The sequence below is a fragment of the Pinus tabuliformis genome, chromosome 2_2 (genome assembly GCF_031772625.1).
Source record: "Pinus tabuliformis cultivar Carrire ecotype Pingquan chromosome 2_2, CPIR1, whole genome shotgun sequence".
Taxonomy (NCBI): domain Eukaryota; kingdom Viridiplantae; phylum Streptophyta; class Pinopsida; order Pinales; family Pinaceae; genus Pinus; species Pinus tabuliformis.
Window position 1 is genome coordinate 1,264,977,344 of NC_142300.1, and position 15,217 is coordinate 1,264,992,560.

Genomic DNA, 15,217 nt, shown 5'->3' on the forward strand with positions numbered 1-15,217 from the left:
GATGGCAATGGAAGGAATGGCATCAGCGTTGCAATGGACATTTTCAAAATTGGGCCCAATTTGCCAAAGCTCTTCGAAATCGCTTTGAACAGGAAGACTCTTTTTTGGGGCGTCTCACTAAGCTCCGACAGACGGGTACAGTGGATGAATATATTACCGCTTTTGAAGCCTTAGCCTTCCACACTAAGGGTCTCACAGATGAGTTCTACATGGAATGCTTTATCAGCGGTCTGAAAGAAGCCATCAAAGCTCAGGTTCTACTCCACCACCCTCCCACGTGGACAGAGGCTTGCCAGGTAGCTCGTAAGGTGGAACGTGCATTAACAGCCCAATCCAACCGCCTCAACTTCCCCGCTAAAGGTCGTCCCCCACAGGCTCCCAACACGACTCAGACACTTAAGATTCAAAAGGTGTCACCTGCGGAAATGGCCGAAAGAAGGAAGCAAGGACTATGTTACTACTGTGATGAAAAATATTCCCCGGGTCATAAATGCAAGGAGCCCAAGTTTTAAAAAATAGAGCCACTGACTACAGCTCCACCGAGGAAGATCCACCACTTGAGGAACCGGAGGCGATCGAAGAAGATAACCAAAAGGAGATTGTATCTAACGAACCAATTATTTCGCTAAATGCATTGGCAGGCATTTCTTCCCCTCAAACTCTCAAAATCAGGGGTTTTCTTAAACATCGCCCAGTAGTAGTCTTGATTGATAGTGGAAGTACCCATAATTTCATCCATCAAAAGATCGCTGAAGCAGCGCATTGTTTTGTCCATGCAGTTTCTAACTTCCAAGTCCAAATTGCAGATGGGGGCACAATGAAATGTGAAGGCCACTGTGAAAATGTCAAACTTCAAATGGGGGATTATCAGTTGAAAACCCACATGTTTGCAATACACATGGGGGGTTGCGACATTGTCCTCGGCGCGGAATGGCTCCGCACTCTGGGGCCAATCACAATGGATTTCCAGGAGTTATATATGAGTTTTAAGCAGAACAACTCCACACATACCCTCCGTGGACTACAGGCGGGAGCCCCCTCTATCATCAGCTCGTATAGGATGGAAAAATTATTAAAAAAGGGCCATCATGGAGTGGTAGCTCAATTTAATGCCATCCAGGTAGTCGAAACCATGTCTCTACCAATTCATCTTGAGATGCAACAGATTTTAAATAAACATCAGACGGTCTTTGATAAGCCTCATGAGCTTCCACCCTCGTGAGGGGAACATGATCATAGCATCACATTGGTTCCAGGAGCCTAACCCCCAAATGTGCGGCCATACAGATATCCGTTCACCCAAAAGAATGAAATAGAAAAAATCATCAAGGAATTGTTGGAAGCAGGTGTCATTCGTCCCAACATTAGTCCTTATTCATCCCCAGTGGTCATGGTCCTCAAGAAAGATGGGGAGTGGCGGATGTGTCCCGACTTCAGGGCCCTCAATAAGTTGACAGTCAAAGATAAATTTCCCATCCCGGTGGTTGACGATTTGCTGGACGAACTCAATGGCGCTCAATTCTTCACTAAGTTGGATCTTCGCTCAGGCTACCACCAAATTCGCATGAAGGAAGTCGACATTCCCAAGACGGCTTTCAGAACTCATGAAGGCCATTATGAGTTTCTGGTCATGCCATTTGGTCTCTGTAATGCCCCCTCTACTTTTCAGAGCCTTATGAATCACCTCCTCAAACCATATCTCAGAAAATTTGTCCTGGTCTTCTTCGATGACATCCTCATCTATAGTGGCACTTGGGCGGCACATCTTCAGCATGTAGATCTACTCTTGCAACTGCTCCGCCAGCATAAATTATTTGTCAAGATGTCTAAGTGTTCGTTTGGCATGGAAGAAGTTGAGTATTTGGGCCACATTGTGGGGCGTGAAGGTGTCAAGGTGGACCCCAAAAATATCCAGGCAATGCAAGAATGGCCTCAACCTAAGACCTTGAAGAGCTTGAGAGGATTTTTGGGTCTAACAGGCTATTATCGTAAATTTTTCCGCAACTATGGCCGCATAGCAAAGCCCCTCACTCAACTCCTAAAGAAAAATTCCTTCTTCTGGAACGAGGAACCACAACAGGCATTTACCGCTCTCAAAAACGCCATGTGTTCCACTCCCGTCTTAGCACTACCTGACTTCACCAAATCCTTTGTCATTGAATGTGATGCTTCGGGTACAGGTATTGGAGCGGTCTTAATGCAGGAAGGGCGACCATTGGCCTTCACCAGCCAACAACTCAGTGGGAGGAATCTGGGCCAATCTACCTACGAGAAGGAAATGATGGCCATCTTACATGCAGTCGAGACCTGGCGACCTTACTTATTGGGGCGACGTTTCCAAATCCGCACAGATCATCATAGTCTTAAATATTTTTTGGAGCAACGCCTATCCTCCCCACAACAAAATAAATGGTTAGCCAAAATGCTGGGATATGATTATGAGATCATTTACAAGAAAGGGAAAGACAACAGTGTAGCAGATGCATTGTCGCGCCAATTTGAGGAGGAAAGTACTCTGCTCGCAATTTCCCTCCCCATTCCAGACTGGATTGAAGAGGCTTGCAGGGAATGGTTTTCACACACAGGGCTCTCCCAACTCATTTCTCAATTGCAGGTAGATCCTAATTCCCGCAAGGGCTACTCGTGGCAGAATGATATTCTTCGCTACAAGGACAGAGTTGTAATATCACCAACATCTACCCTCAAAAGTCGCCTTTTGGCAGAATTGCACTCATCTCCCATTTCAGGACATTCGGGCTTTCAGAAGACGTATGCTCGCACCAGAAGATCATTCTTTTGGACAGGCATGAAAAAGGATGTCCTTACTTTCATAGCTGAATGTGATGTCTGTCAACGCCACAAAGGGGAAACCGTCAACACACCAGGCACCTTACAACCATTGCCCATTCCGGCCTCAATTTGGACGGAGGTTTCTATGGATTTCATTACAGGTCTTCCAAAGTCAGGGAACAAGTCAGTCGTCATGGTGGTTGTGGATCGATTGTCGAAGTATGCTCATTTCTGCGCCCTACCCCACCCGTTTACACCTACCTTGGTTGCTCAAACTTTCATGGATCAGATCTTCAAATTACATGGCATGCCCACTTCTATAGTGTCCGACCGCGACCCGATCTTCACCAGCAATTTTTGGCAGGAACTCTTCAGAATACAAGGCACTCAACTCAAACTCAGTACTTCATATCATCTGCAAACAGATGGTCAAACCGAAGCCGTCAACAAATGTCTAGAAACCTACCTTAGGTGTTTCACTTCAGAAAAGTAACACCTTTGGGCACATTGGTTACCTCTGGCTGAATGGTGGTATAACACCAACTATCATGCCACCACCAAAATGACTCCCTATGAAGCAGTCTATGGTCAACGTCCGCCTTCCCCTACTTCTTATCTCAAGGGATGCTCCAAAGTACAAGCAGTGGATCAACTCCTACAACACCACGCAACCATGCTCGCCCATCTTCGCGAGAATCTTCATTAAGCTCAGAACCGCATGAAGCAACAGGCCGACCAACATCGCTCAGAGCGCCAATTTCAAGAAGGGGATCAGGTCTTTTTGAGGCTGCAACCATATAAGCAAACATCACTCAAAGATAAGGGTTGTCAAAAGCTCGCTCCAAAATTCTATGGACCATACCAAGTACTTCAGCGCATTGGAGAAGTGGCTTACAAGTTGGCTTTGCCCCCTACGGCAAAAATCCATCCAGTTTTCCATGTATCGTGCCTCAAGAAAGTGATTGGGAACAATTGCCGAGTTCAAACCAGTCTACCTGAATTAGACGAAGAAGGGTCAATCTGGCTTCAACCCGAACAGGTTCTAGACACACGAGACAAGCACCTGCGTGGCCGCATGATTAAGGAGGTCCTCGTCAAATGGAAAGACACCTCTCCGGAAGATGCAACTTGGGAACCAGCCACTATTCTTCAGCAGTTTCCGTAGCTTCAGCCTTGAGGACAAGGCTAGTCTTAAGGGGGAGGGCATGTTAGGGTCCCACCCTAACCCCCTTATTTATGTCATGGGATCACGTCATAGTCAAGAGTCAATAAAGCCCATATTAATATTTGTAAGTGGTTAACCCGCAATTAATGACGGGACCACAGTTAGTTGCAAATGGGCGGTAGTATTAGATAGATGGTATTAATAAAACCCACGGTATTGGCCCGTGGTATTGCATGTATGAGTCATATATAAAGGATAGAGACTCTCTGCGAGGAGTATCGTGTCTTGTTTTTGTAATCGAGCTCTGCTCTATTGGAGGTTGCCCCCTCGAAGAGGCCTGTGAACATTTCTCTCTGAATAATAAAATCATTGCTATTCTGTGTTCTGGGTATCTTTTCTTCGCATATTCTGTGTTTGGGTATTACTTTGCAGGTTAAGAGCATAACATTGCATCCCAAATAAACATGCCTACCTGCACATAACAAAATGGAATATATGTCAGCCATAATTGCTGTGTTGTTCAACAACTAAACACCCTCTGTTCAATAAATGACACCCAACCCAATAACATTTAAACCCACTTTGTTCAATAAATGACACCCAGACCCAATAACTGCAATAAATGACACCCAACTCACTCTATTTCTCATTAAAACAGATCAAAGCACATGGATCAACAAATAACCAATTCCAAACCGTTAGATCACATCAAATTAAATCCATACCACACATTCAAAATGAAGCCATTGCAATCCATGTGCATCCATGTCCACCAATTAAATTCAAGTCCCCAAAACTATAAAAGAAGTCCACCCATTGTTGAAGTTGCATCTTATGCTTTCAAACTATTCAGCAAACTTGAAGACAACATCACAAAACAGTGGCCAATATATCCAAGTTAGTTATATGAATTACAACTCATTCTTCTTATTGTTCTATTTTCATTGTTTTCATTTATCAGATTTCTTACATGATCTGTCTGGCCATAACTGCTAGAAGGATACCTGGATGGTTTCACAAACAGCGATTGAAAGTCGTTGTTCTCATAGTTCTGTCCATAGGGTTACAGTTAACCTTTTTTATACAGAGTTCATGTATGTGTTCTAGCTTATTATGGAGACACTTATTCGATCATCAGCTTCATAGTGATTACAGCTTACATATCACAGAGGTTACATATGTCGTGTTAGTACTGTAGTCACAACTTGTTTAGCTTATAGGAATTGAACCTATTGAATACAGTCGTATCCATCTAATCAACCAACTTGGTCATAGCTCTGATTACATCTTATGCTTAAAACGTGTTTTTTTTTGTATGTTGAATATGGATATGCTTACCTTATGAACTATGATGAAACAATACAAGCTCTGATCATAGCCTAAGCTGAGTAATTGTTTAGTGATACTAATGAAGCTTGAGACTAGTGATAAGGAACATGTATTACTAAGGGTCTATGTATCTTACATGTTATGATAGTGTTAATTAGGGATATACCTATACAGATTACTTATAAGTTAGAATAGGTATACTAGTATGATTACGGTCAGAGTACTGAAATTGATGAAACTCGTGTATCTTACTCAATACATGATCTAGTATGAAGCTAAGTTGTATAAGCTATATAACATAATACATTGAACAAAGGTATGTATCATATTCAATGGATCTCATTCATCTTATCACTAGTAAGCTCTATACACTAAAAAGCTCGTATTAGTATCTAAGCATGGTTTTAGTTCACCCTTATCTATGAGTGAGCTAGAACAAAGCTCTGTATAATTACATATGCTATATCTATATTGAAGCTGAATCCAGTCTATTAGGGAGATAACCAACTTGTGATACACGTACTTTATCATATCTATACATGTATTTCTTAGGTTAGTACTGATAGTTCAACCTTTAGATGATGTTACTTATAAAATATCTGTGCTATTACTTATGCCGAGTGTAATGAGAATGAGACAAGCAAGTGATTAGGTAAACAAGCATGGTTAGAAAGAGTCATGTGTAACTACTGTGTTCTAATTCCATAGCTTGTCATAAGCTTAGATAAGGTACAAAGGTGATAAGCTAATCAATATACAACATGATATCCCAGGGTTCTCGCTCTTAGTCATTCCTATTATATAAATACCTTTTTTTCTTATTGGTATATAGAGTATCGTTCTCTCCATAATCAATACATATGGATAGACTGTAATCACTGTATACGCATATCCTAATGTAACAAGCTCTGTTTCCTCATTACTTTGATTTCCATGGTTCTACTTATGGCACTGATTCAACCATTAGTAATGATTACACTCTACTCTATAGGGTAAGTACATATTGAATAGACCTGCTTATTACCTGTATTCCCTAATCTTTAACAGATATAAGGAGAATGACGTAATTCATACATGTTTACATACCTCATTGGTTTAGCTGTATAAAGCTGTTGAAAGTAAATGGAAAATGATATTTGAAACAACTATCATAGAATCCTACTTGAATCCATATAAAAGTTGCTAAATTGATGAACTATGGATTTACTTGGAATGACATTTGCAAAATTTTGACACTGCCCTATGAAAGTGAAACATTTACTCTCATTATGAAAACAGTAACATACATGTTGATAATTTCCTGTAATAGAGGAAAAGTATTTTTGCAGAAGTAATAAAGCATAATTTACAAATATTCTAATGTCTAAATGCATGCAATAATTTTACAGGTTGTTGCATCTATGGCAAAAGGAAGTTACTCTGCTCGTACAAGGAGAAGTGGCAGGAGAGTGACAAGGGGTGCGCAGCTGCGATGCACATCGTCTGATGATGACAGGCCAGCTGATGTCAATGCCAACAATGCACCAGGGAACATTGTTGAAGATGACCATGTGACAGCAGCTGATGTTAACACACCATCAGCCACAGAACCACCATCAACAACAGTCCAAGGGGCAAGCTCAACTAAAAAGATCAGTGCTATAAGAGGATGGACAAAAGAACAAATGTTAGTTGCAATTGACGACATAGAGAATAATGGATACTCAGTTCAGGCATCTGCAAAAAAACATGGTATTCCTCCCTCATCAATACATTATTGGATAAATGGACTGACTCATACAAAACGTAGAGGGCCTCTTACAGATATGATTGAGGAGGAGTAGGCCAAGGTGGTTGAGTGGTGTAAAGAGATGGCCCAACTGGGACATGGGCTAGAGTTGATACAACTCAAATCAACAGTTGCTCAAATCTGTCAAGGGAGGCCAAACCTATTCAAAGATGGGTTTCCTGGTAAATCATGGTGGTTTGGGTTTAAAAAAAGGCATCCAGAACTTGTATTGCGTACTGCTGAGGGCCTTCACAGAGACAGAGCATTACATTTGCGCCCTGCAGTTGTGCAAAAGTTCTATGACACACTTTCTAGTGCTTACGATAAACATTCTTATGGAGCAGACCATATATGGAATTGTGATGAAACGGGTTTACAGGCAGGGAGGAATTGTGGCATGCGGGTAATTGCCAAGAGAGGGAGCCGAAATGTGCCAAATATTTTTCCCAAGAGCAGGGAGTGGATAACTATTTTATGTTGTGTCAATGCAATTGGTACTTCAATCCTAGGATTTTATCTATTCAAAGGTAAAAATCAACTGAAAAACTATATACAAAACTATGAACCAGGTGCATGCATGGCTGCACATCCCCATGCATGGATGACTAAAGAACTGTTTCTAAGTTGGCTTTTTCACTTTGCTGCATCAGTACCAGGTGGCGTCTCGCCTAATAATAGACACCTTTTGATATTAGATGGCCATGGGAGCCACATGGCTGTACAAACAATTGAGGAAGCAAACAATTTAGGCATCGACCTGTTGACATTGCCCACTCATACCACTCATAGGCTGCAACCCCTTGATGTTAGTGTGTTTGGCCCTTTCAAGAACTATTTCAGGTCGGAGCGCACTGCATGGATGGCAAACAATCCAGGGGTTGAGGTGAAAAGGTTTGAGCTAGCAGAGCTTGCAAGTAAAGCTTTTAAAAGGGCTTTGACACCATCAAATATCAAGGCTGGCTTTAGGAGGACAGGAATTTGGCCACTGAATTATGATGCTCTTATGCATGATACTGGTTGTAGCCAAGCGTTTCATCTGGATGGTCAGGAAGAAGGGAATGTCCAAACAGGTGTTGAAGTGCAAGAAGTAGATGACTAAGATGATGTTGTTGCAGCTGGTAATATGATTTTCCTGTCTCAAGGTCACTTATATGCTGAAGATGATGAAACTGTATGTGAAACACAATATAACAATGAACAAATTCCTAGTAACATGGAGATTGTTCCACCAACTCAAGAACATGAAATTCCTGTTGCTGATACTGTTAATGATATTGTTGAACATGCAGTTGACAATGACCAATTGACATTTCCAAGCCAAGTAACCCCACCTTCATGGCTAGCAGAAGCAATGATCAATATGAATGCACATAGTGTCTCAGCAACCAATGAAGAAAGCATGAACATGCCCTCACAGCCAGCAGAATTGAACAGTGAAATTGTTCATTTTTTTGTGGACAATAGATCAATGGAAGAAGATGAAGGACATAATGAGGCATCAAATGAAGATAATGATATGGTTCAATCAGTTCCAAAAGATACTGAAAGGGAAGTACCAAGCAATGACATGCAGGTGGGAGGGGTGGAGAAGACACTTGGACGGTTCCTAAAGCTACCAGTAGAGAGAGTATCAATGAAAAAAAAGCAAGGTGCATCGGGTAGTCTTCATCTGGGTCGAAGCTCACAGTTACTCACCTCAGAGGACTATATAACCCTGTTAGTTGAGTCAGAAAAAAAGAAATTTGAAATGCAAGAATTAAAACAGAAAAAGAAGGATCTAGTCAAGGAGAAGAAGGCAGTAAGGATTGTTGCAGCACAATGTTGAGCAGATGAAAGGATTGAAAGAGATAAAGCAAGGCAAGTTAAGGACCAAAAAAAGCAAATGGCAAGACAGGAAAAGGAAAAACGAAAGGCACAACAAATGCTTGAAAAGGAACAAGGGATGATCAACGATACAAGAATAGCTGATGAAACCAGGATTATTTCAAACTCATTGGACTCCATTGCAGATAATACACCATTATTCCAAGATCTCATAAACATTCAGGTGCCCCACTATCAAACTGAGTGTTTACCCACTTGCCTTGTTCCTACTAGAGTTGGTGTCAATTCTCTGTATGCTCATTACACACCTCCACTTAATGCATGGGTCAGTAGTGAAAATGTGAGGTATGGATACTCAGTACCTCCATGGTTGGAAGATGCAAATTGGAATCAATCATATGGCATCAATCAACCATTTCCTAATCAGCCCTTGACTGGTAGGCCAATCTACCTAGCTCAAGAAGGTAACTCGGGGAGTTTTGGCACTCAATATTCTCAGGGCCATAAAGAATAGGGGTGTCATATGTTTTTGGTTCTAACCATATTATGATGTGGATTTTGGATGGATTGTATCTTTTTCTTAGCACAGAAACATTTTGGCTTACAACACTAGATTGTATCTTTTTCTTGTCACAGAAACATTTTGGCTTACAACACTAGATTGTATCTTTTTCTTGTCATAGAAACATTTTGGCTTACAACACTAGATTGTATCTTTTTCTTGTCCCAAGAAACATTTTGGCTTACAACCTAGTAGTGATTTCTTGTGGCAACCTAACTGTGTGTTGATAAGAAATTTTCAATGGAATATGTCTTTCTATAAAATATTAATTATGATAAAACTATTTCTATAAGTTATTCTGTGCGCCCTCCCCGCCACATCGCAAAACCACATGTCAAAGCGCATGGAGCCGGTACGACACCTGTCCACCGTGGAACTCCATGTGTTGGGCATCATGTCATCACATAAAACTTTGTGTCTGCGCCATTTCCTCCGTTTGTTTGGGGTCATTGCTGCGATGTTTGGGAATTCAATAATAACATTCCATTCCAACTCTAGACAAGAGATAATGGCCAAAGGCTTAGGAAAATGGCTAAATACAAAAATCAAATGACCAAACAGTCTCAAATGAGGAGGCAATCTACCTCATAATAAGTTTTATTAAATGTCCAAAAGCCACTGACAATTTTATTCATTGAGGGGACACTTGAGAAATTGAGAGCACTCATTATCAAGTTGCATATGAAAAAGGCTAAATACAGAAATCAAATGACCAGACATTCTTATTATGATTGATAGCACTCATTATCAAGTTACATATGAAAAAGGCTAAATACAGAAATCAAATGACCAGACAGTCTTATCTCATAATAATTTTTTGAGAGCACTCATTATTAAGTAGAGTAGGAAAAAACCTATCATTTAATCATGTATATATAGAACTGTACATCAAGATAGCCAGGGCATGAAGCCCAGCTATGGCAGCCCATCATCGTGAACAAAATTTTCCTGTAAACCAGAAACACCCTCAAAATCGAGGACGTATTGAGCAGTTATTCTGAGGAGAAAATTAGGAAAATGCAGGAAAAGATCATTAAGATTATACCTAGTTTTCTTTACATGAATTCTACAGAAAAAGATGATGGTGAGATTTTTCCAAAGGATGCCTTCGATCTCAACATTGAAGGCATCAAATTTGCAGCACTATACAAAGCTCTAAACTCACTTATGGCTCCAATAAGTGGACCGTTATCTAAAGGAACATCATTCAACTTGATAGCTCGATCATTAAGATTATACCTAGTTTTCTTTACATGAATTCTATAGAAAAATATGATGGTGAGATTTTTCCAAAGGATGCCTTCGATCTCAACATTGAAGGCATCAAATTTGCAGCACTGTACAAAGCTCTAAACTCACTTATGGCTCCAATAAGTGGACCGTTATCTAAAGGAACATCATTCAACTTGATAGCTCGATCATTAAGATTATACCTAGTTTTCTTTACATGAATTCTACAGAAAAAAATGATGGTGAGATTTTTCCAAAGGATGCCTTCGATCTCAACATTGAAAGGCATCAAATTTGCAGCACTGTACAAAGCTCTAAACTCACTTATGGCTCCAATAAGTGGACCGTTATCTAAAGGAACATCATTCAACTTGATAGCTCATGCTTCAACCATAATGCTTACAAAGCAATTTCTACCCATTGTATTCTGTAATAGCTAGTCAGTGAACCCCAAGACGGGCTGGAAACATAGACTACTTCAGATATTCACATAATGAGTAAACTATTATATCAGATACTAATATACATTAGAACTTTGAAGTGAACAACTGAATCAGAGAGACCTAGGAATAAGTCATATTTGCTCATTTACAGGATCCACATCCTTAATTAAATTAAAATGAAAAGTCACTGATACAGTACAGTTTTATCGTTGGACCCTGAGAAGGGTTAGTTATTGAAATGCATTTTATGTATGAGAACATAATTCATTACTAAAAATATTTATTCTCTTATCTTTGTAACCATGAGTAACCGGTTTTGGAATCGATTGTAAAATGTGTGAACTCCTTATTTGTTTATTTATTTTATGGTCGCATAAAATTAGATTTCCAAAAAGAATTCAGGATCGAATTATTCAGTTATGATGATAGAATCCACATTTAGCAACAATATTATTAAATTCAGGGGATTATCAAAATGTAAACTAATGGAAAAGTGTTGTATAAATGAGAATCCACTCAAAGCAGTTTTTGTCTTCTAAATTGAATGTCCAATAAATCAAGTGTTATAGATCAAAACTGCACTGTGTAAATTGAGAATCCACTCAAAGCTGTTGGAGAATTTGCCTTTGTAAATTGAAACAAATTGAATGTTTCAATTGTATATTTTTCATTCTATTTGGTGCACTGATTTTCATTGGTTCAGGGCATGTAAGTTTTGTTAGATAATTAAGGGTTAACAACAGATAACTAATTTGTTCATAGATATAAATGCAGGGAAGCTATATATGCTCATAGTTAAATAACTGCAATGGTAGACTTATACAGCCCCATACATATGGCCATTAAAGAATTTGTTATTTTCAGCGCAACCAAAATAACCCCAAATTTGCTTAAACTGTAAATATACTCAAATTAGTCAATCTAACGACTTTCTACAAAACTGCAATGGCTTAATAATGATATCCATTGATCTCAGACTTTAAAGAGAAGTGGATTGCGGTCATTCAGAGTGGTTGGAACCCGAAAATTATTTTTAAAGTGAATTTAAGAAAATTGCAAGATGAAACTATTGGATAGGTGAGCAGTGAAATAGCGAGAGAGGCTTCATTTCAAATACAAAGAGTGAAGTTCCTGACAAAAGCTTTCACAGACGAGGTGAAGACAGGTGATGGATTCCATGAGAGGATCATCTTTTAAAAGGGAAGCCTAAGGGAAACATTATGCAAGTACATTGAGAGCAGCGACAGAGGGTTTCGAGGGTTTGTTTGGGGTCATTGCTGCGATGTTCCATTTTCCTTTTGTCTTTCTGCTCGGGCCGGTTGTTGGGCGAAGCCCTCCGCCGAGGATGGCACGGGATGGCCGAGGATAGCACGGGACGGCAAAAATAACAACGAAAACAGTGAAATTTCCACAAAAACCCTAAACCTTCAACAACAAACAGCATCAAAATATCCAAAAAACCCGAAACCCTAAAAAAAATGCCATAGAAAGTTTACAAAATATCCAAATAGAGTTGCTTGTGTTGAAAAACACAGAGAAATTGGTGGTAGGATTAAAATCCTACCGGATACAGGCCATGGATGGTCGCCGACCTTCCCCACCTTCCCCGGAGCTTGCTAGACCTTCTCCACACCTGCAACGACCTTTTCCACGCCTACAACGAGAAGAAAAAGCCATTAGACAACAGAAAACCACCAAAAACACCAGCACAAAACAACAAATTAACAACAAATTCTTAAATTACCTCGAGCTCAGTAAAACTGCGACTGACTCCTCCCCAAACAACAAAATCGCCGAATAAGACCACCACCAGAGAAACCCTAAACAACCGACATTCCAGAACGACCAAGAAATCCAGGCGGAAAAGCACAAGAAAAGCAGAAGCGATGTTCCAACCACAAACCCTGAACCTCCAACAAACATTTGCACCAGCACCTGCATACCAGGCGAAGCGCGCAGGTCCACAAACCCTGTCAATCGAACAAACGCTTGGAACAACACATGAATAAAAGACGAAGCACGCAGGTTCTGGGGCCGTCCCGCGCCATCTTCGGCGAGGGGCTTCGCCCAACAACCGGCCCCGAGCAGAAAGACAAAGGGAAAATGGAACATCGCAGCAATGACCCCAAACAAACCTCTGAAATGGCGCGAACACAAAGTTTTATGCGATGATATGATGGCCAACACATGGAGCTCCACGGTGGACAGGTGTCGTACCGGCTCCATGTGCTTTGACGCGTGGTTTTGTGACGTGGCGCAGAGGGCGCACAGGTAATGGCGACCCTCCCCTATTATACTCTCTTCGCCATTTGCCTAGTCAATAAGGACCAAACAGTGTAGTAAAGTAGTAGGTATGGAAGAATTGTTTTCATTTTGTATTTTCATATTTTGAAAGAAAACCAAAGATGAGTGTATTTGGTTTTTTCCTGTTGGAGTTTCATGATAGTATTCTTAATGTGATGGTTTAAATAATAAATAGTATTTTGAAATAAAGAAATAGATTTAATATAATCGAAAACTTAAAATTAACATTTTTTAAAATTTTAATAAGATTATAATAAAAACAGTAAAAGGACGATCAATCATATCATTAGATTTTTGTGAAAAATTATAAGAAGAGATTGGAAAAGTTTAATCATTCGATTCTTAGATTTTTGCTAAAATTTATAATAAGAGATTAGAAAAGTTTAATCATTCGATTCTTCTATTTGTACGAAAACTTAAAATTATAATTTTCTCATCGATAGAGACACCTTGACTAAGAAAGAGGAAATATTTCCATAGTTAGTCGAAGAGAAATCTGCTCCTTCCAGGTAAGTTAATTTTCAATAAATTACGATTTTCACTCTGTTTGCGTCATGACCAGTCAAGTAGCTTTCCTCTTGGCTCGTCGTAACAGTGATATCCCACGGTTTCCACGCGCATCGTCCTGAAACGAACCATATTTATATGCTGCCAACCACATAGGGAGCACTAAGGCGGAACGATATAACTTTGGAGAGTTTCGTGTTTGGTGGTACTTCAGAAATGAGTATACCTTCATTTCTTAAACGCCTTACAGCGAGGCGTTTATGGACAGTGGTGATACTCAAACGAAGAATTGCAATGAAGAGATTGCAGCAAATTGCCGTCGATCTTCGAGTGAAGTACTTTGGAGGAGACAAAATCACGAACATAAACTCCATCGGAGGTAATTTCAATGAGCACTATCAATTTTCATGGAGCAGCTCTCCATCAATTAATTCGTCCAACTCCGGCCATGGGGTTAACTCAAGAAGTGGACGAAATAATTTGTACGGTCATTTTCTTCTGAGAGCACTCTTGCCCTCCTGCACTCGTCTCGATGTGAAAGATGACTTGGATTCTGAATTGGGTAATGATGACATTTCCCAGTTCATTGCTTGCGATGAAGATGATGATCAGTGTTCCAGCTATACCGATCCCGAACTTTCCGTGAATTCAGATTCTAATGAATCATCCTCTGATGCCTTCACTTCTCTTTCGACCACCACATATTCCGACGGTTGTTCGAGCCCAGAAATTGATAGGCAGGCGGAAGAATTTATAGCCACATTTTACAAGCAGATGCGTTTGCAGCGTCAACGTCAAGATTCTTATGAAAATTACCCAGAAATGTTGGTCAGGGGATCCAGTTAGTTGAAATCAATCCTAGCTGCTAATTATTTATGTATGTTTGTGCTCTCATCAATGGAGGTTACGTTGCCAGGTTTTCAGCTAAAACAAATCTGCCAGTTATTTTGTTAGTTGGTAATTTCTAGTATTTTAAGTAGAGTAAATTTAGGAACAGGTAGTTAGTTATCAGCTGAATGATGTAAACACCCGCTATTCTAGGGTTAATGTTTGGAGTGCCAACCCCGCAGTGAACTGTTAACCGCTGCTCAAGAATAAGCTATCGGTGGCTGGAAAGAGAGAAATCGCTATCGTATGAAGAACAGAGCGGCAGATAGATGTTTGAAGGTGAAACCGCGGCCGCAACAGATGGAACCCGCCATAATTTCCAAACTATAGCCGCCATAATCTTCGGTGAAAAAGGGCAGCCAGCCTTGAGCTGCTGGTGTGACTTTGGAGTAACGTTGCAATATTCT

At 40.2% G+C, this 15,217-nt stretch overlaps 1 protein-coding gene across 1 annotated transcript; it reads left to right on the top strand.

The window, feature by feature from the left end:
* Positions 1-14,138: 14,138 nt before the first annotated feature.
* On the top strand, positions 14,139-14,768 carry LOC149198099 (uncharacterized). Its single transcript, XM_089408923.1, has one exon. The coding sequence runs from the start codon at positions 14,139-14,141 to the stop codon at positions 14,766-14,768; it is 630 nt and encodes a 209-aa protein (XP_089265049.1).
* Positions 14,769-15,217: the final 449 nt, after the last annotated feature.

Coding starts and splice junctions, on each gene's coding strand:
- LOC149198099 (XM_089408923.1), top strand. CDS start 14,139: ATGAGTATACCTTCATTTCTTAAACGCCTTACAGCGAGGCGTTTATGG.